The 27334-nt window shown below is 45.5% G+C and overlaps 1 protein-coding gene across 3 annotated transcripts in view; it reads left to right on the forward strand.

Moving 5' to 3' along the window:
• Positions 1-26699, forward strand: part of ACOT11 (acyl-CoA thioesterase 11) — a 108514-nt gene extending 81815 nt beyond the window's left edge. For all 3 annotated transcript variants that reach the window (XM_030207136.1, XM_030207134.1, XM_030207133.1), the window contains exons 10-16: positions 3274-3329; positions 5025-5091; positions 12908-12991; positions 13138-13271; positions 17383-17514; positions 23487-23613; positions 25828-26699. In XM_030207136.1, coding sequence (XP_030062996.1) covers positions 3274-3329; positions 5025-5091; positions 12908-12991; positions 13138-13271; positions 17383-17514; positions 23487-23613; positions 25828-25983 — 756 coding nt within the window. In that variant the 3' untranslated portion in view covers positions 25984-26699. The remainder of the gene's footprint in view (positions 1-3273; positions 3330-5024; positions 5092-12907; positions 12992-13137; positions 13272-17382; positions 17515-23486; positions 23614-25827) is intronic.
• The last annotated feature ends 635 nt before the right edge of the window (positions 26700-27334 follow it).

Raw genomic sequence — 27334 nt, forward strand, 5'->3', positions numbered from 1 at the left:
CCTTCTGGAAGAGGTTGAGTATGTCATGGCGACTGAGTCACCCTGCAGCATAGCGATCTGGAGTGGTCCCAGCACTGACGTCTTTATCCTGCACACTGGATACTGAAGAGAATTTTAAAAATTGAGAAGGGAATATTGAATGTGCTTTAAATATTCCTTCCTTTTTCCTTGTCCCCCCTTGTTACTTTTATGTCAGCATGCCACCCCCATCCCTGTGAGAAGTGACTAAAGGAAGGGAGTGGATAGATTGTAAATATTCATTTTTTTATTATCTATCTGTCTATATAATATAAAATATCAAAATATTTATTATGCACAAATAATATCATACCTAACACATTCATATGGCCCATTCACACTACTAGCCACTTAGCGTAATGGTTATACTGGAAAAAAATGTTTTCTATAAATAATAATAAATCCACAAACATCAGCTGCCAAGAATGTTGAACCTTAAAGAAGAAATAGTTCCAAGAGCGTTCGCCTCCTGTGAAATTCTCCCAGATATGATGTCATCAATCAGTCAATGAACAAATCATTCCTTAAACCACCCAAGTACACCAAACAACACCTCTCACACGACCTTACCTAACACCTTTCCATCTAAATCCTCTTTCACCTTTGCTTATGAAGAAAGAGTAAGGAGGTTAGGGCTATTCAGCTTGGAAGAGAGATGTCTGAGGGGAGACATGATAGAGGTATATAAAATAATGAGTGGAGTGGAACAGGTGGATGTGAAGCGTCTGTTCACGCTTTCCAAAAATACTAGGACTAGGGGGCATGCGATGAAACTACAGTGTAGTAAATTTAAAACAAATCGGAGAAAATTTTTCTTCACCCAACGTATAATTAAACTCTGGAATTCGTTGCCGGAGACAGTGGTGAAGGCGGTTAGCTTAGCAGAGTTTAAAAAGGGGTTGGACGGTTTCCTAAAGGACAAGTCCATAAACCGCTACTAAATGGACTTGGGAAAAATCCAGAATTCCAGGAATAACATGTATAGAATGTATGTACGTTTGGGAAGCTTGCCAGGTGCCCTTGGCCTGGATTGGCCGCTGTCGTGGACAGGATGCTGGGCTCAATGGACCCTTGGTCTTTTCCCAGTATGGCATTACTTATGTACTTATGATCGACTGTTTTTTTAAATCATGTAACGACGTTATCATATCTATACTCTGTAAGCCACATTGAGCCTGCAAAAAGGGGGGAAAATGTGGGGTACAAATACAATAAATAAATAAGTTATCACTCCCGCGATGTAAAAGTGAACTGCTGAATGCTGTTAACTTTCAATACATTCTCCAACCCGACCATAAATCTTCAGATCCACCGTAGCGGATTTATGGTCGGGCCGGAGAATAGATTAACAGCGTTCTTCAGTTTGCTTTTACATCTTGGGAATCATAGTTCATTGATTGATTGATGACATCATATATGGGAGAATTTCACAGGAGGTTAACGCTCCTGAGGACGTCAGGATGACTCACACAGAAGAAACAGATTCCTAGGCTTCCACATCAGCTGCAGCAACGCTCCGGCCCGGAGACCGGCTGAGGAGGACTTCGGCTGGCAGGGGTTAGGGACCCACACCAGCACAGGTAGGTACCCGATGGTGGTGGCAGGAAGGGGGGGGGGGGTCAAAAGGGTCGGCGGGGGCCAGAGCCAAATCTGGCGGGGCCCAGGTCCCCGTGGCCCCATGTATCTACCCCCCTGGCGCGTAGAGTGCAAACTTAATAACAGCAGTTTCACATGTAACCTTAGGCGCGAGTACTTATGCCATGTTAAAGGCTGGTGTAACTGCTTGTGCCTAGCTTTTGACAGTTAAAGGTGTAACCCCTAACAGTGGCGTACCAAGGAGGGGACTGTCCGCCCCGGGTGCACGCCGCTGGAGGGGTGCAGAGAGCAGCCGCGTGCCTGTTGGCTCCCTCTGCCCCGGAACAGGCTACTTCCTGTTCTGGGGCAGAGGGAGCTGAGAGCCGCGCGGCTGCTCCCAGCAGCTAAGAATGCGCCCGGGGGGGGGGGGGGGGGGGGGGAGGGGGTGTCGTGCTGCACCCGGGGGGGGGGGTGTGCATCGGCGATCTGCCACGGGTGGCAGCCAACCTAGGATCGTCACTGACCCCTAATATTCAATAACCTGCAGACGTAACACATAGGCACGCCCCTGACCCTGCCCATGCCCCTCCCACAGCCACACCCCCTAGAAGTTGTATGAGAGAAATTGTGTTCACAGCTTCTAGAATATAGACTAAGGTCAGTTGTGCATGTGCCAGTTAACACAAATTTAAGCCAATAATTGCCTGTTAATTCCAGTTAATAGCCACTTATTAAATTGCACACACAGCTGACGTTCTATTAATTGGGCACCCACCTTTGGACGTTAAGCATAAATTTTACAGAATTGGGGGGGGGGGGGGGGATAATGCTTACAGCAGTGGAAACATGTCCTGAACTAGGCAGATGCCTGCTGTCTAGGAAGGGCTAGTGTGGCTTATTTTGATTTTATCTCCCTTTCCCTTTGTTATTATGTATGCTGCCCTCCAGGGGTGGCCCAAGACAATCTGTCACCTGAGGCAGGGATGAGATGCCGCCTGCGCCCCAGTCTGGCATCGTCCTGCTTCCCTCCTCAACCTTATTTTTTTCTTTTCCAGGCAGCGGCAGTGATTCCCGTAGGCTGCCCTGCTGTGGTGCTGCCGGCACCGGCCTTTTCGCTTTACTGCGTCTCGGCTCTGTGAGGAAAGAGGACGGTACATCAAGAAGCGGGCCGCAGTAGGGAGAGGAGGCCGGGGCCGGCGGCAGGGCAGCCTATGGGAGTCGCTACTGCTGACACTGCTGCCTTTTGGAAAAGAAAAAAAAAAATAAGGTAAACCTGGGGAAGGGGAGAGTGGTGCTCCTGGAGTGTGCCACCTGAGACTCCCGCCTCAGTTGGTCTAATGGTAGGGCCGCTAGTCCTCTCCTCAGCTGTCACTCACGGTCGACTCAGAAATCTGTGGCTGCTGAAAGTTGTGGAGGGGGGATTGGGGGTTTATAGGGGGAGGCATGTTCCTTAAAGACACTAGCTGTGTGCCAGTGGGTGGCCAGCAAGGCTGTCAGTTCCCTCTCTTCCAGGGTGGCACAGACTGCTGTGCGCTGCTTATGACTCTGGTGGCCCCTCTCTGCCTACTGCTTTTATCTCATCCACAATGCTGATACGAAGCAAGTTGTAATTTCATAAAAAGAGCTCTTAGAGGGGCTGATCACGATTCTGGGTTTTGTTTTTCAAATGCATTTTAACAGGATGGAGAAAGAAGACACAAAGAAGCAAACGCAAGGAAAAAGATTAGGCTGGACAGGTGAGTGCTGAGGGCATGAGGCAGTGGCGTAGCCAAGGGTGGGCCCAGGCCCACCCACTTTGGGCTCAGGCCCACCCAGTCGCAGCACACCTATGAAGTGTCTGGCAGGGATCCCCAAGCCCCACCAGCTGAAAATTCCCAACAACTGTCCTTCCTGCATACCAGCCTAATGTATTCCCGCCTATGCGGAAACAGGAAGTTGCATCAGAGGGAAGGCTGTGGGGCCAACATGAGCAGTGTATATTAGTTGCTGTTCGCTGCCAGTGAAAATCTGCTATTTAAAAGGTATGCGGGGGAGGGGGATGTTTGAGAGACCATATGGCATGCAGGCGAGAGAGGGAGAGACCAAATCACTTGTGGGACAGGGCAGAGTTCTGCCCACCCATCTTGGGCCCAGGCCCACCCAAAATTGGATGTCTGGCTACGCCCCTTGCGTGAGGAGAATGCTAGGATTATTTAGCGCATCGTTTTTCAGCCTCTATGCCACGGCACGTTGTGCCATGGGAGTTGGGCCAGCTTTTGTGCTGGAATGGAGTAAGTTTCACAGTCGGCAGCAGCAAGCAGCAATTCACACAGCCTGCTTGTGCCAACCCCGGAGCCTTCTGATGTAACTTCCTTAGGCAGGAAGTGTCAAAGAGAAGGCTCTGGGGTTAATGCAAGCAGGCTGTATCAGTCATTGCTTGCTGCTGCCGACTGCTAGAGACAAGAAAACTTTGAAAAGGTACGGAGGGTGGGGGGTCAAGAGAGACAAGGGGAGATGCCAGATTGCTGGCTGGAGAGAAGATGGACCATTTGTGAGGGAGGGGGGAAGAGACGGTAAATGCTGGACTATTTCTGGGAGAGAAGATAAATTCCTGGCTAGGGGGGGGGGGAGGAAGAAGTTGAAATGCTGTACGATGTGTGGGTGTGAGTGTGGGAGTGGGGGGGAGAGAAGGTAAAATGTGTGGGGATGGGGGTGGGTGGGGCTGGGAGAGAAGGTAAAATGCTGGACCATGTGTATGGATGTGCCTCGACAATTTTAGCACCATGTAAGTGTGCCATGAGATGAAAATAGTTGAAAATCTCTGATTTAGGAAGTTAAGAGTTAATTCTGTAACTGCTCTGAAAGTTAAATCTTCTCTCTGTTATATATATAATCATTTAATGGTAGATTGACCCCATATATTCCCTAAAGGGTTCTTTGATAATCCATACTCCGCCCCACATGACAGTTTTGGAAAGCTCCCGGAGCAGATATCCTAGAGTTTGTGTTAGATATTCTGTATTGCGATATTTATTTTATTTTTATTACATTTGTACCCCGCACTTTCCCACTCATGGCAGGCTCAATGCGGCTTACTGATGATATCGTTCACCTTGTGCCTCTTGGAGGGTGTATAGGAAGCAGGGGTTCCTTTTATAATAGGGGTTCTCACAACAGTTTCTCAGCCTGTGGCTGCCTTGATAGATTTTTCCAAAATTACTCAGTTCATATTATCAGATTCGGCCACAAAAAAAAAGCAGCTTGCAGTTGCATTTGAGAAATACGATTACGATACTGTCTCCTTCAAATAAGCAGAACATCCGACAGACTGGACGAGCATTTCTCTGATGCGTAGCGCTGCGCATGCCTGAGCTACAGTATGCTGTGATCTGTATTACCCGTGTGTGGCGTCCTGTGCGCAAGCTGAAGTGATGGTCTTGTCATTCCCCTAGGAAATATGTTATCTCTTGCAAACAGTCGGAAGTACCGTTATCTGTGCCTTGGGATCCAAGTAACCAGGTAAGAGTGGCGCTGCCACACTGTGCCTTATGCGGAAAGGGGGAGGTGCCTACTCTAGGGGGCTCCAGTTTACCTTGTTCATCCACTTTTTATTATTCAGTTTTAGTTACTTTAAGAATTTCTCATCGTCTATAATTCTAACTGAGGTACAACAAAACATACACATTTAAAACAATAACCAAACCAATAAGTAGAATAATAAGAAGACCACAATTAAAAATAAACTAAAAATGTATAAAATATGATGTCAAAATGCATGTGCCAAGGATATAGAGGGCACTTTTCCAAAGCCTTTTGCCACAGTATTTTTAACGTTCTTGAGAAGAGGTGTTCCCAGGGACTGGGTTGGGAAACAGCACATAGATTAGATTTTCATTTGATTTCATTTCAATTTTCTGGCCTGCCCTTTTCCAAAAATAGATCCAGAGATTATGTCATATAAAATATTCAAAAATGCAACATGAGTAACATGAAAAAAATATATATATTCTCTAGCTCTACTCCAGGAACCAGAGACCAAAACTAATGTTCAACCAGCCTATAATATTTCTAATGTACTATAATCATACACTATTATATGTTAATCATAAATAACAATGACGTATACTATATACTGATCATCATAAACCAACAAATCATAAGTACATAAGTATTGCCATACTGGGACAGACCAAAGGTCCATCAAGCCCAGCATCCTGTTTCCAACAGTGGCCAATCCAGGTCACAAATACCTGGCAAGATCCCCAAAGAGTAGCAACATTCCATGTAGAACCCCAAAGAGTAGCAAGATTCCATTCAGAATCCCAAGTACATAAGTATTGCCACACTGGGGCAGACCAAAGGTCCATCAAGCCCAGCATCCTGTTTCCAATAGTGGCCAATCCAGGTCACAAATACCTGGCAAAATCCCCAAAAAAGTACAAAACATTTTATGCTGCTTATCCCAGAAATAATGGATTTTCCCCAAGTCCAATTTAATATTGGTCTATGGACTTTTCCTTTAGGAAGCCGTCCAAACCTTTTTAAAACTCTGCTAAGCTAACCGCCTTTACCACATTCTCTGGCAACGAATTCCACAGTTTAATTACATGTTGAGTGAAGAAACATTTTCTCCAATTCGTTTTAAATTTACTATATTGTAGCTTCATTGCATGCCCCCTAGTCCTAGTATTTTTGGAAAGCGTAAACAGACACTTCACATCTACCCGTTCAACTCCACTCATTATTTTATAGACCTCTATCATATCTCCCCTCAGCTGCCTTTTCTCCAAGCTGAAGAGCCCCAGCCTCTTTAGCCTTTCCTCATAGGGAAGTCATCCCATCCCCTTTATCATTTTCATCGCCCTTCTCTGCACCTTTTCTAATTCCAATATATCTTTTTTGAGATGCGGCGACCAGAATTGAACACAATATTCGAGGTGCGGTCGCACCATGGAGCGATACAAAGGCATTATAATGTCCTTTGCCCTCTACTTCCTAGACCAGTGATGGCGAACCTATGACACGCGTGTCAGTACTGACACGCGTAGCCATTTTCGGTGACACGCGGAGAAGCAGCGGAGTTCCTTGAGCGCGACCTCCCTCCCCCGGTGAAATCACCCCCTCCCCCCGGTGCATGTTTACCCGCTGGAGGGGGGTGCCGTGTGCGCTCCTATTGGCTCCCTCCCTGCTGCTCCCTCTGCCCCGGCTCCTGCACGGCCGTTAGGGGATCTTTGATCTCACTTCCGGCCGGCGGAGCAGAGAGCAGCGGAATGCCGTGGGGGACGCATCTCTGAGGGCCCTGTGATCACCATTACCAGCAACCATCATCCAATCTACTGTTCTGGGGTGTCGTGGATTTGTAATTGACCATCATTACTGAGATAGGTGAGGGGGAGGCTGGGAGAGGCGAGGGCATGTGCTATGGGTGCCGTTTCCCGCCATTAGAAATAGCGGCAGCCGTCTTAATTTACATAAGGTGGTCAGTTAGGCTAGTTAACCCCTAATTGCCTGCAGGGCTAACAGGCTATCTATAATTCTATCTTCTGTCACTGCCCCCCTGATGGAGAACCCAAAAAATAAAAAACCAAGGTTAAGTAAAGGAAGTGGTAGTAGCAGTAGCCGACCCTTTCAAGAGACATGGACCGAGATGTATGGCATTATAGAAAAAAATGGCAGATCATTTTGCGTTCTATGTACTGAAACGATAGTAAGCAGAACGTGGAATATAAATAGACATTTTGAAACTAATCATTCCCAGCTCTTGAAAAAAAGTGAGGATGAAAGGAAGGAATACATTTCCAGGCAGCTACACTTTTATAAGAGCCAATCTAATTCCATCCTTAAATTTGTAAAAGGTTCTACAAATTTAACATCTGCAAGTTTGAGCATTGCTCACTCCATAGCTCAGCATGGAAAAGCACTCAGTGAGGGAGGATTTATTAAAGAAACTCTCCTAAGATGTGCACCAGTTCTATTTCACGATATGCAGAATAAAGATGCAATTATTAAGAGAATATCTGAGTTACCAGGAAATTTGGAGTGCCTGGATCCGATTACCAGACACTTTTAGCACCCTGAAAAATATAGCAATGGCTTTACTCACAATTTTTCCCTCTACATACTTTTGTGAAACCTTATTCTCAACGTTAAATAATATCAAAACCAACAAAAAAAACAGATTGAAAGATGAAGTTAGTAGCGCTTGCTTGGGCTTGAAGTGTACAAAATACCAACCTTCAATTGAAGATTTAGCCTATGAAATTCAGCAACAAAAAAAGTCACTAATAGGCAGATTAGTTAAAGAATTCCCCCTCCCCCTCACTTATCTTAGTTCACGGCACCCCACACAAGTTAAATAATATCAAGACCAACAAAAGAAACCGACTGACAGATGAACAAAGAAGTCACTAAGCAGGTAAGTTAAATAATTAGGTTTTGGTTTATTAAATACAGTTATATATTACAATTATACATTTTTGTTATTTAAACTATAAATATCGCGAAATTATGGTTTTTTTCTCGAAGTGACACACCACCCGAGTTATGCTCGGTTTTTTGGCGAATTTTGACACACCAAGCTCAAAAGGTTGCCCATCACTGTCCTAGACCCTTCTGCACTCAGCAAAGCTGCTTCCAAAAGTTAAGATAAAGCACAAAAGAACCTGGAAAGATTATAAAATCATTGGCATGCTAGGAGGGGCACATCAAAGGGGCAAATCCCTTAGGGTCACCCCTTAGGTAGGCCAGTGGTAATTCAGCCTACTTGGTGATGTCAGTGGGACAGAGTGCCCTCGTGCTTGGCTCCCCAGCTGGAACAGGAGCACAAAGCACAAAGGCTGCAGCAGCAGGCAGGTGGGAAATTATAGTCTATTAGTCTGACTTTGAGAGAAAGTTAATGGTGATTCTCTTTCCTTGTAGTAAAGAGAGCTGCTGTCTTGCTGTGAATTATCTGGCATCTCTGAGTAGATTTTGCCGTGATAAAGACAGAAGTCCATGCTCATTGCTTTTCTAGCAAATTTTTGCCCATGCAAAAACCAATTTCAAAGTCTGTTGGTACTTTGTATCCATGGATAAGTGCACACATTGTTTCCCTTTAAAAATTAGCTACAAGTCTTTGGTTAAAACTGCTTTGCAGTTTCTGAACAGAACTTGCCGTATCTGAAAGCCTTGAGTGGATCATGCAGTACTTTGAGCGTCCTACTCCTTTGGCTCCAGACCAAGGACTCTGGAAACTATTATGAAGAATAAAATTATGGAACAGTCAGCATGGATTCAGCCAAGAGGAAGTCTTAAGTACATAAGTATTGCCATACTGGGAAAGACCAAAGGTCCATCAAGCCCAGCATCCTGTTTCCAACAGTGGCCAATCCAGATCACAAGTACCTTGCAGAAACCCAAAGAGTAGCAACATTCCATGTACAACTGCAACGAATAGCAAGATTCTAGAATTCTAAAGAATAACAAGATTCCATGCAGACTTTCAAAGAGTAGCAAGATTCCATTCAGAATCCAAGTACATAAGTACATAAGCATTGCCATACTGGGAAAGACCAAAGGTCCATCAAGCCCAGCATCCTGTTTCCAACAGTGGCCAATCCAGATCACAAGTACCTTGCAGAAACCCAAAGAGTAGCAACATTCCATGTACAACAGCAAAGAATAGCAAGATTCTAGAATTCTAAAGAATAACAAGATTCCATGCAGACTTTCAAAGAGTAGCAAGATTCCATTCAGAATCCCAAGTACATAAGTACATAAGCATTGCCATACTGGGAAAGACCAAAGGTCCATCAAGCCCAGCATCCTGTTTCCAACAGTGGCCAATCCAGATCACAAGTACCTTGCAGAAACCCAAAGAGTAGCAACATTCCATGTACAACAGCAAAGAATAGCAAGATTCTAGAATTCTAAAGAATAACAAGATTCCATGCAGACTTTCAAAGAGTAGCAAGATTCCATTCAGAATCCCAAGTACATAAGTACATAAGCATTGCCATACTGGGAAAGACCAAAGGTCCATCAAGCCCAGCATCCTGTCTTGCTTCACCAATTTGCTTCATTTCCTTGAAAGCGTGAACAAACATGTCGATAAAGGTGAGCTGGTTGATGCAGTGTTTCTAGATTTTCAGAAAGCTTTTGACAAAGTTCCTCATGAGAGACTCCTGAGAAAATTAAAAAGTCGTGGGATAGGAGGCAATATTCTGGTGTAGATTAGGAATTGGTTATTGGACAGAAAACAGAGGGTAGGGTTAAATGGCTATTTCTCTCAGTGAAGGAGGGTGAATAGTGGAGTGCCGCAGGGATCTGTATTGGGACTGGTGCTGCTTAACATATTTATAAATGATCTGGAAATCTGAGTGACAAGTGAGGTGATTAAATTTGCAGGTGACACAAAACTATTCAAGGTTGTTAAAACACATGCGGTCTGTGAAAAAGTGCAGAAAGACCTTTTGTTGGGCAGACTGGATGGACCGTGCAGGTCTTTTTCTGCCGTCATCTACTATGTTACTATGTAAATTGGAAGACTGGGCATCCAAATGGCAGATGAAATTTAATGTGGACAATTGCAGAGTGATGCGCATTGGGAAGAATAATCCAAATCATAGTTACCTGATGCTAGGGTCCACCTTGGGGGTCAGCACCCAAGAAAAAGATCTAGGTGTCATAGACAGTACGCTGAAATCTTCTGCCCATTGTGCAGCGACAGCCAAAAAAAGCAAACAGGATGCTAGGAAGGAAGGGGATGGTAAATAAGACCAAGAATATTGTGTCTTTAAAAAATATGTAGTGGAATTAGAAAAGGTTCAAAGAAGATCGACTAAAATGATAAAGGGGGATGGAACTCCTCTCGTATGAGGAAAGGCTAAAGAGGTTAGGGCTCTTCCGCTTGGAAAAGAGAGGGCTAAGGGGAGATACAATTGAGGTCTACAAAAATCCTGAGAGGTGTAGAACAAATAGAAGTGAATCAATATTTTACTCGTTCAAAAAGTACAAAGACCTGGGGACACTCAATGAAGTTGCATGGAAATGCTTTTAAAACAAATAGGAGGAAATATTTTTTTTCACTCGGCAAATAACGAAGCTCTGGAACTTGTTGTTGGAGGATGTAGTAACAGCAGTTAGCGTATCTGGGTTTAATAAAAGGTTTGGACAAGTTCCTGGAGGAAAAGTCCATAGTCTGCTATTAAGACAGCCATGGGGAAGCCACTGCTTGCCCTGGAATTGGTATCGTGGAATCTTGCTACTATATGGGTTGCTGTCAGGTACTTGTGACCTGGATTGGCCACCTTTGGAAACAGGATGCTGGGTTAGATGAACCATTGGTCTTGACCCATTATGGCTATTCTTATGTTCATTCACAGGACTTCCCTGCGAGCAGGAGTGTTCATGCTATGTGACATTAGAGGCCCTTGTCTAGCAGAGGAAATCCTTTTTTACCTTGCTGCAGAATTAAACCCCTTGGGAAAGACCTTTGTTTGTCTGACATCTAATGTCTTCTAGTGTCTCTTTTTTTTTTGTTTGTTACATTTGTACCCCGCGCTTTCCCACTCATGGCAGGCTCAATGCAGCTTACATTGGGCAATGGAGGGTTAAGTGACTTACCCAGAGTCACAAGGAGCTGCCTGTGCCTGAAGTGGGAATCGAACTCAGTTCCTCAGGACCAGAGTCCACCACCCTAACCACTAGGCCACTCCTCCACTCTTGCTACTATTTGAGATTCTACATGGAATGTTGCTGCTATTCCACTAGCAACATTCCATGTAGAAGTCAGCCCTTGCAGATCCCCAATGTGGCCGCGCAAGCTTCTGCGTCTGTGAGTCTGTTAGACTCACAGAAACAGAAGCCTGCGCAGCGAAACAGAAGCCTGCGCAGCCTTCTACATGGAATGTTGCTAGTGGAATAGCAACATTCCATATAGAATCTCCAATAGTAGCAACATTCCATGTAGAATCTCCAATAGTATCTAGTTTATTTTTGTTACATTTGTACCCTGGGCTTTCCCTCTCACGGCAGGCTCAATGCGGCTTACATGGGCCAATGGAGGGTTAAGTGACTTGCCCAGAGTCTCACAAGGAGCTGCCTGTGCCTGAAGTGGGAATCGAACTCAGTTCCTCAGGACCAGAGTCCACCACCCTAACCAGTAGGCCACTCCTCCACTCTCGTTTGAATAAATTGTTCTGCAGTCATTATGACTATGACTGCTTTACCACCTTGGATACAGAGAAACTGAATAGAGGTGATGCAGACTGATGGAGGGACCAGCTGACTATCATCTCCTGAATATTTGTCTTAACTATGCTCATTTCTGAGTGCGTTACACCTAAGACATTAGAAACAATATTAACATACACTAGAAACAGCAACATAAAACTGTAAACATAAAACATGACTTTAGAGTAAAACACTATGAAAAGTCAAATTCCGTGAACTTTTTATGGAGCTGAATAATGTTGTACTCTGACCTTACTTCATTGGGAAGAAAGTTCTATGATTCAGGACCAGAAACAGCCTTGATGTGGACCTCCAAACCTCTGAAATGAATGGGTACCTGAAATAAAAAGGATACTCAGCATCGGTACCTAGGAACGCAAACGTCTTGCAAATATTTAGGGCCAGTCCCAGAAAGTGCCTTGTGAATCATGACCCCAGTTACAATGGGCTACCGGTGAAATAAGCTGTGATGTGCCCTAATGTAGACTTACCAATAATCAATTGGGTGTCTGTAACATAGTAACATAGTAAATGACGGCAGAAAAAGACCTGCATGGTCCATCCAGTCTGCCCAACAAGATAAACTCATATGTGCTACTTTTTGTGTATACCTTACGTTGATTTGTACCTGTCCTTTTCAGGGCACAGACCGTGTAAATCTGCCCAGCACTATCCCTGCCTCCCAACCACCAGCCCCGCCACCGGCTCTGCCACCCACTCTGACCGTATAAGTCTGAGCTTTGAATTACCTGTAGGACCTTGGTTGTAGAAGCAGGCAAGCCAAAAGAGACAGCATTTACAATATTCTGGAGGAGGGGTGGGTGACATACCCTTGACTGTCGAAGTAGGATGGGTGGCACCCCCCCCCCTAACTTCTAGATGGAGGGAGGATATGAGAGGTAATCGTCAGAGCATCTCTTTTTTCCAGAAACTAACTCCAGTGGAATTATAATGTTTCTTTTTGCCGAGTGCTCTTAATGATCATTCAAGTTAGTTTCTCTTTACTGCTCTGTGCTGGTTCTACCAAATTATCAGTCTGCTGTGTAATGGAAGAAACGTTTTACAGAATGTTGGGTTTGTTGGTGTGTCTGTGGGATGTAACTTATTTTCTGTGTATTCTTAGGTTTATCTGAGCTATAATAATGTCTCTGCACTGAAGATGCTGGTGGCAAAAACCAACTGGGTCCTGGCAACAGAAATCAGTAAGGTACTGGGCTTGGCGTTGTGATGAGAAGAGACTCCAGATTCACGCTGCTGTCTGTGTGTGTACTGTGTTGCTTGTGTGTGCTTGGCAAGAGCCTTTGTTCTGTAGATGTGTGAATTTCCATCCATGACATTCTGGTGTTGCACTAGGTCCGGCTCTACACACTCGAGGAGGATCCGTTTCTGTCCTTTCGGGTAGAGATGACCGTCGCCATTGATGTGAAACAGGCCTTCCTCCTCCTGTCAGACTTATGCCGCAGGCATGAATGGGACCATTACTACAGGTACCGTAGTGGGGGGTGAGGGGGAGATTTTTGCATGTCATGTATGTGATTTAAGCTCTAGCTGTTGTTTCCAAGTAGTTTACCCCATTCAGGGTGGTATTTGTTTGGGGGGGGGGTGGAGGCTGAAAATTCAAATATAAGGTGTGGCATGAGGTTTGTTGAAGATATTTTGAGGGTTAATTTACCCTTCCACTGCTAAGAGTAGTGTGGAAAGGTATCAATAGAGTGGTGTCCATGTCTGCTGTAGCTCCCGCATTTCCCACCTTTCTTTAAGGTGCATCAGTGTGGCTGACTCGCATCATCACCCTTTGGAGGCCCATTGCTCTTGTGTACTTGAAGCTTAAGAATGCAAAGCAGTCCTCTCAATCTGGTGATCTCAACCCATCTCCCCTCCTGCTCTCTAAAAGAAGTAACTTTAAAGCAAAACTGAATGATCAACAGAAGATAGGAGCATGGGGAAGAAAATATTTCAAAATAGGGCAGTCATTCCCAAACAAGGGTTCCTCAAGAAATTAGATTTTAGAATCTGCTTGTATGAACCATTTATGTGTTTATGTAAATTGAGGATTCCTTGGTGTATGAAAACATACCGTATTTTTTGGACTATAAGACGCACTTTTTCCCCCCAAATTTGGGAGGAAAATGGGGGGTGCGTCTTATAGTCCGAAGGTAGCGATTTCCCTCCCTCCCGCCCTCCCCCCGAGTTCGGGATCGCCCTCCCTCCCCCCGAGTTCGGGATCGCCCTCCCCCCGGCCCTGTCACCACTTCTCCCTACTCACGTCACGCGATCTTCCCTGGTGGTCTAGTGACGTCGGGGCAGGAAAGAGCCCCCTCTTTCCTGCCCAGCGCGCTGCTCTCCGTCCTCCTGTATGCAGCCTGACGGTCTCGGCGAGATTCAAAATGGCCGCAGAGACTTCAATTCTCGGCGGCCATTTTGAATCTCGCCGAGACCGTCAGGCAGCATACAGGAGGACGGAGAGCAGCGCGCTGGGCAGGAAAGAGGGGGCTCTTTCCTGCCCCGACGTCACTAGACCACCAGGGAAGATCGCGTGACGTGAGTAGGGAGAAGTGGTGACAGGGCCGGGGGGAGGGCGATCCCGAACTCGGACAAGACGCACCGGAGCACCTAGGTTTTAGAGGAGGGAAAAAGGAAATTTTTTTTTTCCTATTTCCCTCCTCTAAAACCTAGGTGCGTCTTATGGTCCTGTGCGTCTTATAGTCCGAAAAATACGGTATTTTCAATAGGACCATTTCAACACATGGAAGTATCTGTTGAAATGGTGGATAGATACTTCTATGAGATACTGCTTATTCCACCAGAGAATGTTCGATTCTCGTAAGAACTCAATATTTGACTCTTGGAGGAAACCCTGGAAGTTCGAGTTTGGTTGAAGTGAAGGGGGATGCCCCAGTTGACCTTGAATTAACAACCTTTTGTAGAGCTCACTGGAGGTTATAGCAACTCTCTTATAAGCAGATGATCGAAAGCCCCATGCTGTTCCAAACAGCGCTCTAAAATAGCACCGGAACATTGCAGGGCTTTACCACACCGATGATCAGAGATAATTGCATGCAAATTTAAGCACGCAATTATCTCTACCTCCCTCCTCCGACCCACAAGGTGGGGAGAGGGGGTGGGTAGGCAGGGAGAGGGGGAGCGGATTGATCACTGGACCACCAGGGACCCTTTGCTGGGGAGTTGGGGGGGCTGGAAACCCACTGGATCTCCAGCCCTCCCTGAACCTAGGGGGGGGATCGTCGTGGGGGACTGGCGGTCCAGCGGACCTCCAGCCCCCCTGTCGCTGGGGGGGGGGGGGTGGTCGCCCACTGGGCCACCAGGGACTTGGTGCACATGTTGACGGGAGTTAGGGGGGGCTGGAGACCCACCAGATCTCCAGCCCTCCCTGAACTTAGGGGGGGGATCATTGGTTTGCTTTGTTGGGGGGAATGGAGGCCTGCCAGCATACAAATGCATGCTGGACAGGGCTCACCATTCCTCCCCAATGATCTGCAAACCTTAACGCCATCTCGGAGCTGGCGTAGGGTTTGCCGTGACCAACGACCCAATCTTTGGCGCACTGGTCGCTGATCATTGGGGATGAATATGTTTAGCCCTGTTTAGCATGCATTTGCATGCTAGTTGCGTTCAGAGCCCTTGAGTGTGTTGTTTCATGCTCTCGAGGGCTCTGATCATGGGGCAGTAGCAAACGCCAGCGCTAACAGCCTCTAGCGCCGGCGTTTTCTTCTGATCATCCCCCCTATTAGTGACTTTAGCTTTGGAACACGATAGGGATTGTGTTTTGAAATTATATTTCCGTCATATTAATGAGCAGTTCTTGAGCTCAAATGTACGTATATTTCCTGATTTGTCTGAAGCAACACAAAAACTCAAGAAAGAGTTCTTGGCTCTTTGGTCAAACGTCGTGCTACATTTATTTTGAAGTTTCCTGTGAAATGTATTACTTATCAGGGGGAAATTGCTCTGTTTTTTGAACCCAAACAGCTGATTGAATTTATTGTGGCCAGGGAAGAAATTGGTGTTGTCATTAGCCCTAAGGTTTTGCCTGGAGAATGACGCGTTCTGGGCATAGGCTATTATAGCTCTTTGCTGCTCCCTTGGTGATATGTTAATTTTTCTATTTCTTTTTTTTGTTTCTCTTTCTTGGAGGAGTGGCCTAGTGGTTAGGGTGGTGGACTTTGGTCCTGGGGAACTGAGGAACTGAGTTTGATTCCCACTTCAGGCACAGGCAGCTCCTTGTGACTCTGGGCAAGTAACTTAACCCTCCATTGCCCCATGTAAGCCGCATTGAGCCTGTCATGAGTGGGAAAGCGCGGGGTACAAATATAACAAAAATAAAATAGATACTATTGGAGATTCTACATGGAATGTTGCTACTATTGGAGATTCTACACGGAATGTTGCTATTCCACTAGCAACATTCTATGTAGAAGGCTGCGCAGGCTTCTGTTTCTGTGAGTCTGACGTCCTGCACGTATGCAGGACTTCAGACTCACAGAAGCAGAAGCCTGCGCGGCCACATTGGTGATCTGCAAGGGCCGACTTCTACATGGAATGTTGGAACATTCCATGTAGAATCTCAAATAGTAGCAACAGTGGAGGAGTGGCCTAGTGGTTAGGGTGGTGGACTTTGGTCCTGGGAAACTGAGGAACTGAGTTCAATTCCCACTTCAGGCACAGGCAGCTCCTTGTGACTCTGGGCAAGTCACTTAACCCTCCATTGCCCCATGTAAGCCACATTGAGCCTGCCATGAGTGGGAAAGTGCGGGGTACAAATGTAACAAAAAAAATAAATATATAAACGACTAAACAATGAGATTATTTCCTTATGGCTCTGTTTACTAAGGTGCGCTACCCAGTGGCATACCAAGGGGGGGGGCGGACCGCCCCAGGTGCACGCCGCTGGGGGGGGGGATGCTGCACGCCGGCCAGCTTCGTTCGTTTCCATGCTCCCTCTGCCCCGGAACAGGAAGTAACCTGTTCAGGGGCAGAGGGAACATGGAAACGAACGAAGCTGACCGGCGCGCGGCACCCCCCCCCCCCCCAGCGGCGTGCACCCGGGGGGGGGGGGTTGCGATGCACCGGGGGGCAGGGCACATCGGCGATCCGCCCCTAGGAACGCCACTGGTGCTACCATTATTAGCGCATGCTAAAAGTTAGCGCTTGCTAACGCTAGACACCCATATATTCCTATGGGTGTCTTTAGCGTTAGCACGTACTAAAAACAGTAGGTCGCCTATAGCGCGGCTTAGTAAACAGCGCCTTTAGTTTTGGTTTATATTGCCTTATGGATAATTGTATAGTTGATTGTTTTGATAAAAGCATAAATTAAAAAATATATATATTTTAGAGGTTCCACCATAGTAAAAAGTTTGGGAATCAAAATAAGGTTTACCCATAAAAAAAAGCCAATACCTTTTATAAATTAAAGGGAGAAGAAAATCTATGTAGGACAACATAGAGGGGTACTTGGAAGTCCATAATCCGTAGTTAACCCCTGCGCTCAGAAGCTGGCAAGTTTTGTGAATGTTGCGGTCAGGGAGATGGTGTGAGACCTACAGCCTTTCCTCAGTGTGCCTCCCTTCTTTCCAGGAAATGTGAGCTGCTGCAGAAGGTGGACGAGGACGACGCCATTTACCACGTCATCAGCATGATGCGGAGCACGGAGGACAAGCTGCAGGACTTTGTCATCCTAGCGTCAAGGAGGAAACCTTGTGATACTGGGTAGGTGTGCGTGTGTTACCTTTTGCAGTGTTTTTTTAAAGAGGCGCATTCTATGGCCCATCCTGGTTGAAGGGCCTGCAGGCCGTTTTGCAGGTCTCTGACTTCTTAAGAGCTTGCGTCACCAGGAGTAAAGAGGCTTTGAGAAGCTTCGCCCAGTGCATTGTTGCGTTTGCCCTCTGTATCCAGTGGTGGGTATAAATCAGGGGTGGGCTTTTTGATCTGAGGGCCAATTTGGAAACGACTTTGATTTCATGTATAAAGCAATATATATATATAACGTTGGAAATATAAATAAATATATAAAGAAATGACTGGGTTATGGGGGCCATGGGGGGTGGGGGGGCAGAGGCTCGAGATAAGGAGAAGCAGATGTCTAAAGAGTTAATAATAGTAATATCACTTTAAATACCTCCATAATACTCAGTTATCTATTTTTGTTACATTTGTACCCGCGCTTTCCCACTCATGGCAGGCTCAATGCAGCGGGCAATGGAGGGTTAAGTGACTTGCCCAGAGTCACAAGGAGCTGCCTGTGCCGGGAATCAAACTCAGTTCCCCAGGACCAAAGTCCACCACCCTAACCACTAGGCCACTCCTCCACTGTTGCTGCTATTTGAGATTCTACATGGAATGTTGCTATTCCACTAGCAACATTCCATGTAGATGTCGGCCCTTGCAGATCACCAATGTCCTCCACCCTAACCACTAGGCCACTCCTCCTCCTCTCTCCTCCACTCCTCTATCTGCTATTAAATTAAAACCAAGAAGTTATTAAAATAAATGCATACATACATACATACATAAAAAGAGGCAAAGGGTCATGAATTTGATATACCACTTTCTGTGTTACACCATTATTGATGAACTTGCCGTAGCTCAGCAGAGTGCACTTGTGTTCCTCCTGCATCTCAGGTTGATCTTCAGGCCATTAGTAGAGGTTGGATACTGCAGCAGCTTGGGTTCAAGTTCTGGCCGGCATGGCAGTGGTGAGAACCCCCCTGATGGCTGGGTTGATAGCAATCAATATTTGCGCCAATATTCTGTAACTCCACCCCTAACGCTACAGTTGCTCTTGGAATGTCATTAATGAATATTTAAAATATCCGCCTTTTCATGACAACATAAACATGTGTTCAAGCAAGCCTATCCTAATGACCCAAACTAATTCTATGAATCCTACTACCCATCACATATCCAGGAGACAACGACAATGACCTTGAATGTCTTTCCAACCAATATTCCATTTGATTACCCTGTAACCCATCCCCCTCCTGCCTCTTCTACCCTTGCTTGAGTGGAGGAGTAGCCTAGTGGTTAGTGCAGTGGACTTTGATCCTGGGGAACTGAGTTCAATTCCCACTGCAGCTCCTTGTGACTCTGGACAAGTCACTTAGCCCTCCATTGCCCCTGGTACAAAATAAGTACCTGAATATATGTAAACCGCTTTGAATGTAGTTGCAAAAACCTCAGAAAGGCGGCATGTCAAGTCCCAGTTCCCTTTCCCTATTTGAGATTCTACATGGAATGTTGAAACTTACATGGAATGTTGCTACTATTGGAGATTCTAGATGGAATGTTGCTACTATTGGAGATTCTGTTGCTACTATTGGAGATTCTACATGGAATGTTGCTACTATTTGAGATTCTACATGGAATGTTGCTATTCCACTAGCAACATTCCATGTAGAAGCCTGCCCTTGCAGATCAGCAATGCGGCCGCACAGGCTTCTGTTTTTGTGAGTCTGACGTCACGTACGTGCAGGATGTCAGACTCACAGAAACAGAAGCCTGCGCGGCCGTGTTGCTAATCTGCAAGGGCAGGCTTCTACATGGAATGTTGCTAGTGGAGGAGGAGCCTAGTGGTTAGTGCAGCGGACTCTGATCCTGGGGAACTGAGCTCAATTCCCACTGCAGCTCCTTGTGACTCTGGGCAAGTCACTTAACCCTCCATTGCCCCTGGTACAAAATAAGTAACTGAATGTATGTAAACCGCTTTGAATGTAGTTGCAAAAACCTCAGAAAGGTGGTATATCAAGTACCATTTCCCTTTCCTCCCCCTCTCCTACTCCTTCACCCCTGTCCTTCTCTACCTACTTATCCACTTTTGTTATTCTGTTATTTTTAACTTTTATTTTCTTATCAATATCCTGCAATCCCTATTACTATGTAAGCCGCATTGAACCTGCTTTGAGTGGGAAAGCGCGGGATACAAATGTAATAATAATAATAATAATTTTGGGCTTTTGAACGATAATGTTGCAAGAACAGCTGCAGAGATAGTGACAGTGGGGCAGAAGCATTGCAGTTTTCCCAATGTTAAGCAGGCCAATAAAAGTAAGACATTTGGCCAGTTTTAGTGCACGGACTCTAGTTTGCTTACCCCTGGTGTATATAAAACGTTGATGTGTGCACTAGAAATTTTATTTTATTTTATTTTTTTACAGTAATGCAGCTTTTATCCTTTTGTTAAGACTCCTAGAAATGGACTCTTTTCCTGATTGTCACACCAACTGTAGTACCTCCCTGGTGTACCTGATTCTTTCCTCCTCTCCCTGTGGCAGGGGCGTAGCCAGACAACAGATTTTGAGTGGGCCTAGGCAAGAAGTGGGTGGGCACCAAGTGTTCTCTCTCCCCCCTCAGCTGGTGAGAAAACGCTTCTTTCCATCTTGGCAGTCTGCAGCAGACATGCACTGAAAACTGAGGATGCGCAGGTGCCGTTATCGTGGAGAGTAGCGTTTTCCTTACCATCAGGGGGAAGTCTTCAGCTCGCGGAGCTTGGGATCCCCACCAGCTACCACTAAACGTGTGCTACTGTTGGGCGGGCCTGAGCCCCTAAATGGGTTGGCTCTGGCCCACCCAGGCCCACCTGTGGCTACGCCACTGCCCTGTGGTGCCTGGTTGTTCTGTCCTCCTCTCCCTGCTGTATCTGGTTCTTCTGTTTTCCTCTCCCTGTGGTGTCAGGCTCTTCTTTCCTCCTTTCCCTGCAGTGTATGGCCCTGGCCTCCTTTCCCTGTGGCATATGGCTCTTCTGTCCTCCACCTCTCCCTGCAACATCCAGTTCTTCTGGCCTCCTCCCTGTGGAGTTCATTTCCTTCAAGTTCAGGTCCTTTCTCTCCCCTGATCAGCTGCTCCTCATGCTAGGCGACAGGTGGCGCTTGTGTACTGGAACGCTCATGACCAGATTCCTATAACCTGCTCTCTTCCTGTCTTCCTGCTGCTAATGGGTTGTGTCAAATGGCTAATAAAAATCATTGAACTAAAAGGGAAATGTTGGCTTTGGATAGAATTATTCATTCCTGTCAGCTTAGCTGACCATAGGGCTGGAGGAGAATGGCAAAATTCCATCTATTCTCCACCTTTGTGCAGAATCGTGACTTTTTGTGTCTACAGTTTGTCTTGTATCTTCTGTCTCTGTTTATTCTTGGTCTTCTCTTATGCTTCCAGCTTTCTTTCATTTCTCTTTACTCTGTGTTTGACTCTCCATAGCCTGCATCTCTACATAAGTGCATAAGTAATGCCACACTGGGAAAAGACCAAGGGTCCATCGAGCCCAGCATCCTGTCCACGGCAGCGGCCAATCCAGGCCAAGGGCACCTGGCAAGCTTCCCAAACGTACAAACATTCTATACATGTTATTCCTGGAATTGTGGATTTTTCCCAAGTCCATTTAGTAGCGGTTTATGGACTTGTCTGTTAGGAAACCGTCTAACCCCTTTTTAAACTCTGCCAAGCTAACCGCCTTCACCACGTTCTCAGGCAACGAATTCCAGAGTTTAATTATGCATTGGGTGAAGAAATATTTTCTCACTTTCTTCTAGTGACACCCCCCTCATGCTACATCTTACCCATGCCATGTTCATGTCTCTTCCTTCCATCATCTCCTCTTTTCCCAACCCCACACAGATACATTCCATTTCTTTCAAGTCTTCTTTCTCTTGTATCTTGTGTCCCCCTCTACCTGCTTCTATTTATTTCTCCCAAATCTTGTCTCTTTCTCCCAGCTCCCTTCCCCCTTCACAGTCCATGCTCTCTCCCTCACAGCCTGTTTCTTCTCCAGTCACACAGCTATACTCACAGGTACTGTCCCCATTACCCAGTCTCTCTTCCCCTTACAACTACTTTCTGTCTCTTCCAGTACTTCACAGCAGAATTATCTCTCCCTGCCAGTAACTCCTTTCAGTTCTCTTTACCCCTTCTAGCCCCCTCTAATCCTCTCTCTACAGTTCCACCACCAGCACTTGACCCGATCAGCCAGTTCTACTGCTGTTTACGGCTCTTTTCTGTTTCTTTCAGCCTTTCGTGTAAAAAAAAGTGGGAGAGCGACCAAGGATACCAGAAACTTGAGGATGTTCGATAATATACAATTTATTAATAATTTGAAGACTCGACACAACGTCGTGTTTCGGCCGTCAGGCCTGCATCAGGAGTCTATAAAAACATACATTTATATATAAAAAAAGTGGGAAAAAAACAAAATATGGTACACGCAAATAAATTAAAACGATAAATATGTAAATTAAATAAACTTATAAACTTTGAAAGTTTTATGTGTATCGATATAGTCAAACAATTTTTAAAAAAAATACACACAAATACAAGTTAAAAACAAAAATATACTATATGTAAAATGGCGATGTAATAAATGTATTTTGAAAGCAAAAACATCACAAAAACACACAAATTTAAGCAACAATAACGAAGAAATATGAAACACATATATATTGATTAGGGGAACGAATGGTTAAAGGCCTTGATGTCATGACATAAAAACTTAGGTGCCATTATGTATACAGCATTAAAATGACATACATATTAAAACTATTCAATGTAAAATGACATGTGATGTCACCAGTATAAATAAGTAAATGACAAGATGCAAAATTAATGGATAAAATTATATAGAAAAAATGGCAAATTTAGATATCTAAGATAAGGATAACATCAGACAATGGAAGCTAAAATAACAAGAGAGAAACTCCGATATTCTGTTTGAAATAACACTGACCTGCTTTGTACAGTACTGCGTAGCAATGGTGACGACAAACCTTTTAAAGTTTTACAGCTAACTGTCAGGAGATATGAAGCATTGAATGAAAGGGTTAATGATACCTGATAAATTGTAATAAAGATTGTGTAATATATTGAAAGACACTGACCTCTAGGGCAAAATATTGCAAAGTAACGTTGAAGATGATCCTTCAGACGTAACGTTGTAGTCTGTTGAAAAAAATTTTGGAAAATATGTACACAACTAAATGTGCTTGAAAAACAAAGATAATGCAAAAAAATTGAAAGCCAGGGAGCTCAAACACTACCAGAAATCTAAGGGAACGGGGGCAGTGGTGAAAATAAACATGGAACAAAAGAAAAAATGTGCGCAACTAAAACAAGGGGAACAGGAGCATGTTTTATTTCAAAACATGGAAGGATTAAATTGTGAAAGTAGTTGCGATACTAACCTTTAAAAAGACTGTGTTTGGGAAAAAGATGCCGTCAGAAGCGCTGCTCGCGCTTTCCTGGCGGATTTTCCCTCTTTCAGCCTTTCACAATAGCATTCTCTCTCCCAGGTACTAACCCCCTTCCTAGTCCTCTCCCTAAAGCTCCACTTTCAGCCTGTTCCCATCACCCAGCCCCTCTTCCCCATACTGCTCATTTCTGTCTCTCTTCACAGCAGAATTCCATCTCCCTGACAGGAACCTCTTTCAATCTCCTCCATCTCTTCCTAGACGTCTCTATTCCTTTCCCCACAGCTCCACACCCAGCCACGTATCTCCATCACCCAGTCTCTCTTCTCCTCAATAAGTCTAGACATCCTACAAGCGGTGGAGGCCTTTGTGTTAAGGTACAGATCTAGGGTAGTTTTCTGCACATGCTCCTTGAATCTGTTGGATGTATCTTAGCACAGGCGCTCTGCAACATGTGTGGGTATATGATGCATGCAGTCTGTACTCAACCCAACCTTTCTCTTTCAGTGATCCTTATGTCGTTGCATTCCGGTCAGTAACTCTACCTACATATCCAGAAAACCCAGAGTATACTCGAGGTGAAACTCTGTGTGCTGGCTTTTGCATCTGGAAGCATGACGACCAGCAAACAAGGGTGAGATTTCGACTTCTCTTTAGATTGATTGAAAGAGTTGGGTCCTTCTTGAATCATTGTCTTGGGCTGCAGTGGTGATGTTGGGCACAGGACTGGTGTTAGGGGAGGACAACTGCCCTGGGTCCCCATTACTACTACTACTATTTAGTCACAAGAGGCCCTAAGCCTTCTTCAAGCTGAAGGAGGCATAGCCTGCAGGCAGCCTTCAGGGCCCCCTCCCCTCCCCAGACTCTGCCCAAGGCCTCTGCAAGTTTACCACCAGTCCTGGTCGGGCTGCTCCTGTGCCTTGCCTTGAATGTGTGTCCAGTTTCTGCTTTTTCCGGTCTTAATCCTTGAATCAGGGGGAACTATCTTGGGGGGAGGCAGGGTTGGCCCAGGACAGGGGTCAAAGGGATGTAGAGCCATTTGCAGAGACCTATTGCAAGGCCTCATTTGCATGAGCCAATTGTAGCTGAAAAGCAGAGTCCTTTGTGAAAAACAGTTGCCCAGAGGTAAGACTGGTCCCGGGAAGAAGGGTGCACATTTTCATGCTTAATAGTCACAATTTCAGGCACAGGTTATAGAATACTGCCAATTATGTGCATAAGTTAATTGGCAAACTAGTCACTATTTGGCGCAAACAACAAATAATGACTGATAATTGGAGTTAATTGGCAGTAAGTTGCAGTTACATGGGTAAACTATACATGGTCACTGTTCTGCAGCCCTCTGGGGCCATAGTAGGTAACAGGGTAAATGAAATACGCAAATAATATGTCATCCTATAGAAAATGTATTCACTGGGCAAATCGTGAAACCTAGGCCTGTTCAGGAGTGGGGGAGCCGGGAGAAGGAAAAATTGTACCAAGCTATAGGTGTGCCGTGTCTGACTATTTGCTCTTCGTTGAGACGAGTCTGCGCTTCGCAGCGCAGTTGTTTTCTGAAGGTACAAACGCCAACCTTGTTCTCTTAACAGCCTCTTGTTTCGATAGTAAGTACGCTCGAGGCTGTATGTTTACGGACACCTGATGCAGGCGGAAACAGCGAAACATGGCACCGTGTTGAGTCTTAGAGGTGCATTCACCACAACAAGGTGTCTACTACATTGAACGTGATGTTTCCCTGTATCTGTGTTGGAAGTACTTCCTTGTATTCCCCCCCCCCCCCCCGCTGCACCCACTTCACCACCACTAATGAGAGGGGTTGGTATTGCTGTCAGCAGTTTTCACACCCCTCTGTATTTGTGGCTGCACCCCTCTCCCAGCCCTTGGTACCAGTGGCGTAGCTACGGAGGACCTGGGCCCCCCCTTAAAGCGGCTCTGTGCCCCTGGTTTGGCTGGCGGGGGTCCCCAACCCCCATCAGCTGAAGCGTTTGTCCAGCGCTGGTATTCAGCGCCGCCACATTGCCTGCCCTGCTCTCTCTTCCCCTCACATCTGGCACGAGGGGAAGAGAAAGCAGGACAGGCAATGTGGCAACGCTGGAGACCGGCGCTGGACAAACACTTCAGCTGACGGAGGTTGGGGACCCCCGCCAGCCAAAGTATGTGCAGCAGCAGTGGTGCTTCAGCTAGCGGGGGTTGGGGACCCCTACCAGCCAAGGTATGTGCAGTGGGTGGGGAGGCGGACCAAAATGTGGCCCCTCCCGCTTTGGGCTCTGGCCCCCTCCCACCTCGAGGTCTGGCTACGCCACTGCTTGGTACAGTTCTAAAAATGGACTCCAGGGCCAGAGCTGGGAATTAGTTATAGGCAGAAGTGCTAGTAACAGAAGGGGAAGCTGTTTATTGACTTATTCTTTCTGGCCAAACTCTTGCAGCATGTGTTGAGATCCCCAGAGACAGTGTCTTTCTGAGAGGGGCCCAGTGTGGCAGTGTGTAGAGTTGTGCTACAGTCTGACAGAATCTGCCATCTGCCATGGTTAAGATACACAATAAATACTACAAACATCAAAACAAACTAAAATAGACAAACTTTAACTACAATAAACACAAAAACAGCTTATAAAGAAAAAAAAATCTTTTGCACAGAATTAAAACACACCACAAGCCAAAATAATGCCTAATTGCAATAAACCAGACTAAAAAATAATTTTCTAAAACGTAAAACAGAATCAATGCTATGAAGCTCATGTTCCAGAACTAACACATTATTAATATATGTGTGACTTCAGTTTTTTTATGCATTATTAATGCGTGGGTGACTTCAGTTGTTTTTTGTGTTTGTGTGTGTGGTTTCCAGGTATCCTACTACAATCAGTTCACGTCAGGATTTATCTCGTACCTTACCACAAACATTGCTGGGCTCTCCTCGGATTTCTACACTATCTTTCAGGCCTGTGAAAAGTTTCTGGAACAGAACAAAGACGATGTGGCCATTCGCATCCAAAATCTTTAACAGCAACTGCCAACAGAATGAGATCTGTTGTAAATACAATGAAATTGGTGGTACTTCTAATGAGTAGAATCGAGGGCGATGAAGAGGACCTACTTTTCTGAATGGATTTAGAACAATTTAAGGGCATTTCTGGAACCTCTGCCTCTGTCTTGCACTTTGTACTCTCCCCACCCTTGAAAAACATATCATAAGTGGGTGTTTTCATGGGGGCAGTTTAGTGGGTTAATGGATTTGGGGTCTGTACTAGGTTTGCCTAATACTGTAGAAAGTTCTCGAAACTCCTTTGTGGTAATCTAAGAGTAGAGAGGTATCTTGGAGGACTTCTGTAGATTTTACCTCCAGCTTCTGCTTCAGAATAGGCCGTTGAATTGGAAGCACTAAGAACTGATGGAAGACGACAACCCATCGTCACAGTTATCTCCCTGGAGGCGATTGTCAACCTAAGGAGCCCGAGTCACCTTGTGACTAGCACAGACTATGACAGCTCTGGAGAGAAAAGCCTTGTGAAGCTGGTCCCAGATGGAAAGAGAATTGGAATCTTTTACACTAATACCGCATTAATCACTTGTTTGGGTTTTTTTTTAATTAGTTTCTATAACCACAGATGACAGTGATTACAATGATTCAGTCCTGAACATATGAAGTGTGCACAAGGATAGTTATTTGTTCACCGGAGACTTCAAAGCCTCTCCGGTACTATGTAAGCCACATTGAGCCTGCAAATAGGTGGGAAAATGTGGGATACAAAAATAAATAAATTTTTAAAAAAAGTACATACAGGTGCTAATTTTCAAAACACACAGACTTACAAAGTTGCATAGAAATCTATGGAACTTTGTAAGTCTAAATGCTTTGAAAATATGTGTGTTTTTTTGACAGTCTTGTGCCGTGTCAGATCTTCCATCATAGTTGACTGGTTTAATTGAGAATATTTGTGTATGTTATTTGATTATTCCAAGCTAACAATCTTTTAAAATGCAATGAAAATGTGACTAGTTGAATGAATTCTGTCACCCTGGGTAAAAGCTGGACTGAGAAACCCCAGGGTCTTGTCATTGGAATCTGTGTCTCCCCTCAGATGCTGTGGACCAGATTCACTAGGTGGCACCCAAAGTTAGGTGTTGTTAAGATCCACACTATAATAGGTGGGAGGGGGCCAAAGCCCAAAGTAGGGGGGGGCACATTTTCATCCACCTCCCCGTGCCCCCCTGCCATGCCCCACCCACTGCCACCGCTGCAAATATCTTGGCTGCTGGGGGGGGGGGGTCCCCAACCCCCGCCAGCTGAAGCATCGCCGCTGCCGCACATACCTTGACTGCCAGGGGACCCCAATCTCCGCCAGCTGAAACGC

The sequence above is a fragment of the Microcaecilia unicolor genome, chromosome 6, assembly GCF_901765095.1.
Source record: "Microcaecilia unicolor chromosome 6, aMicUni1.1, whole genome shotgun sequence".
Taxonomy (NCBI): domain Eukaryota; kingdom Metazoa; phylum Chordata; class Amphibia; order Gymnophiona; family Siphonopidae; genus Microcaecilia; species Microcaecilia unicolor.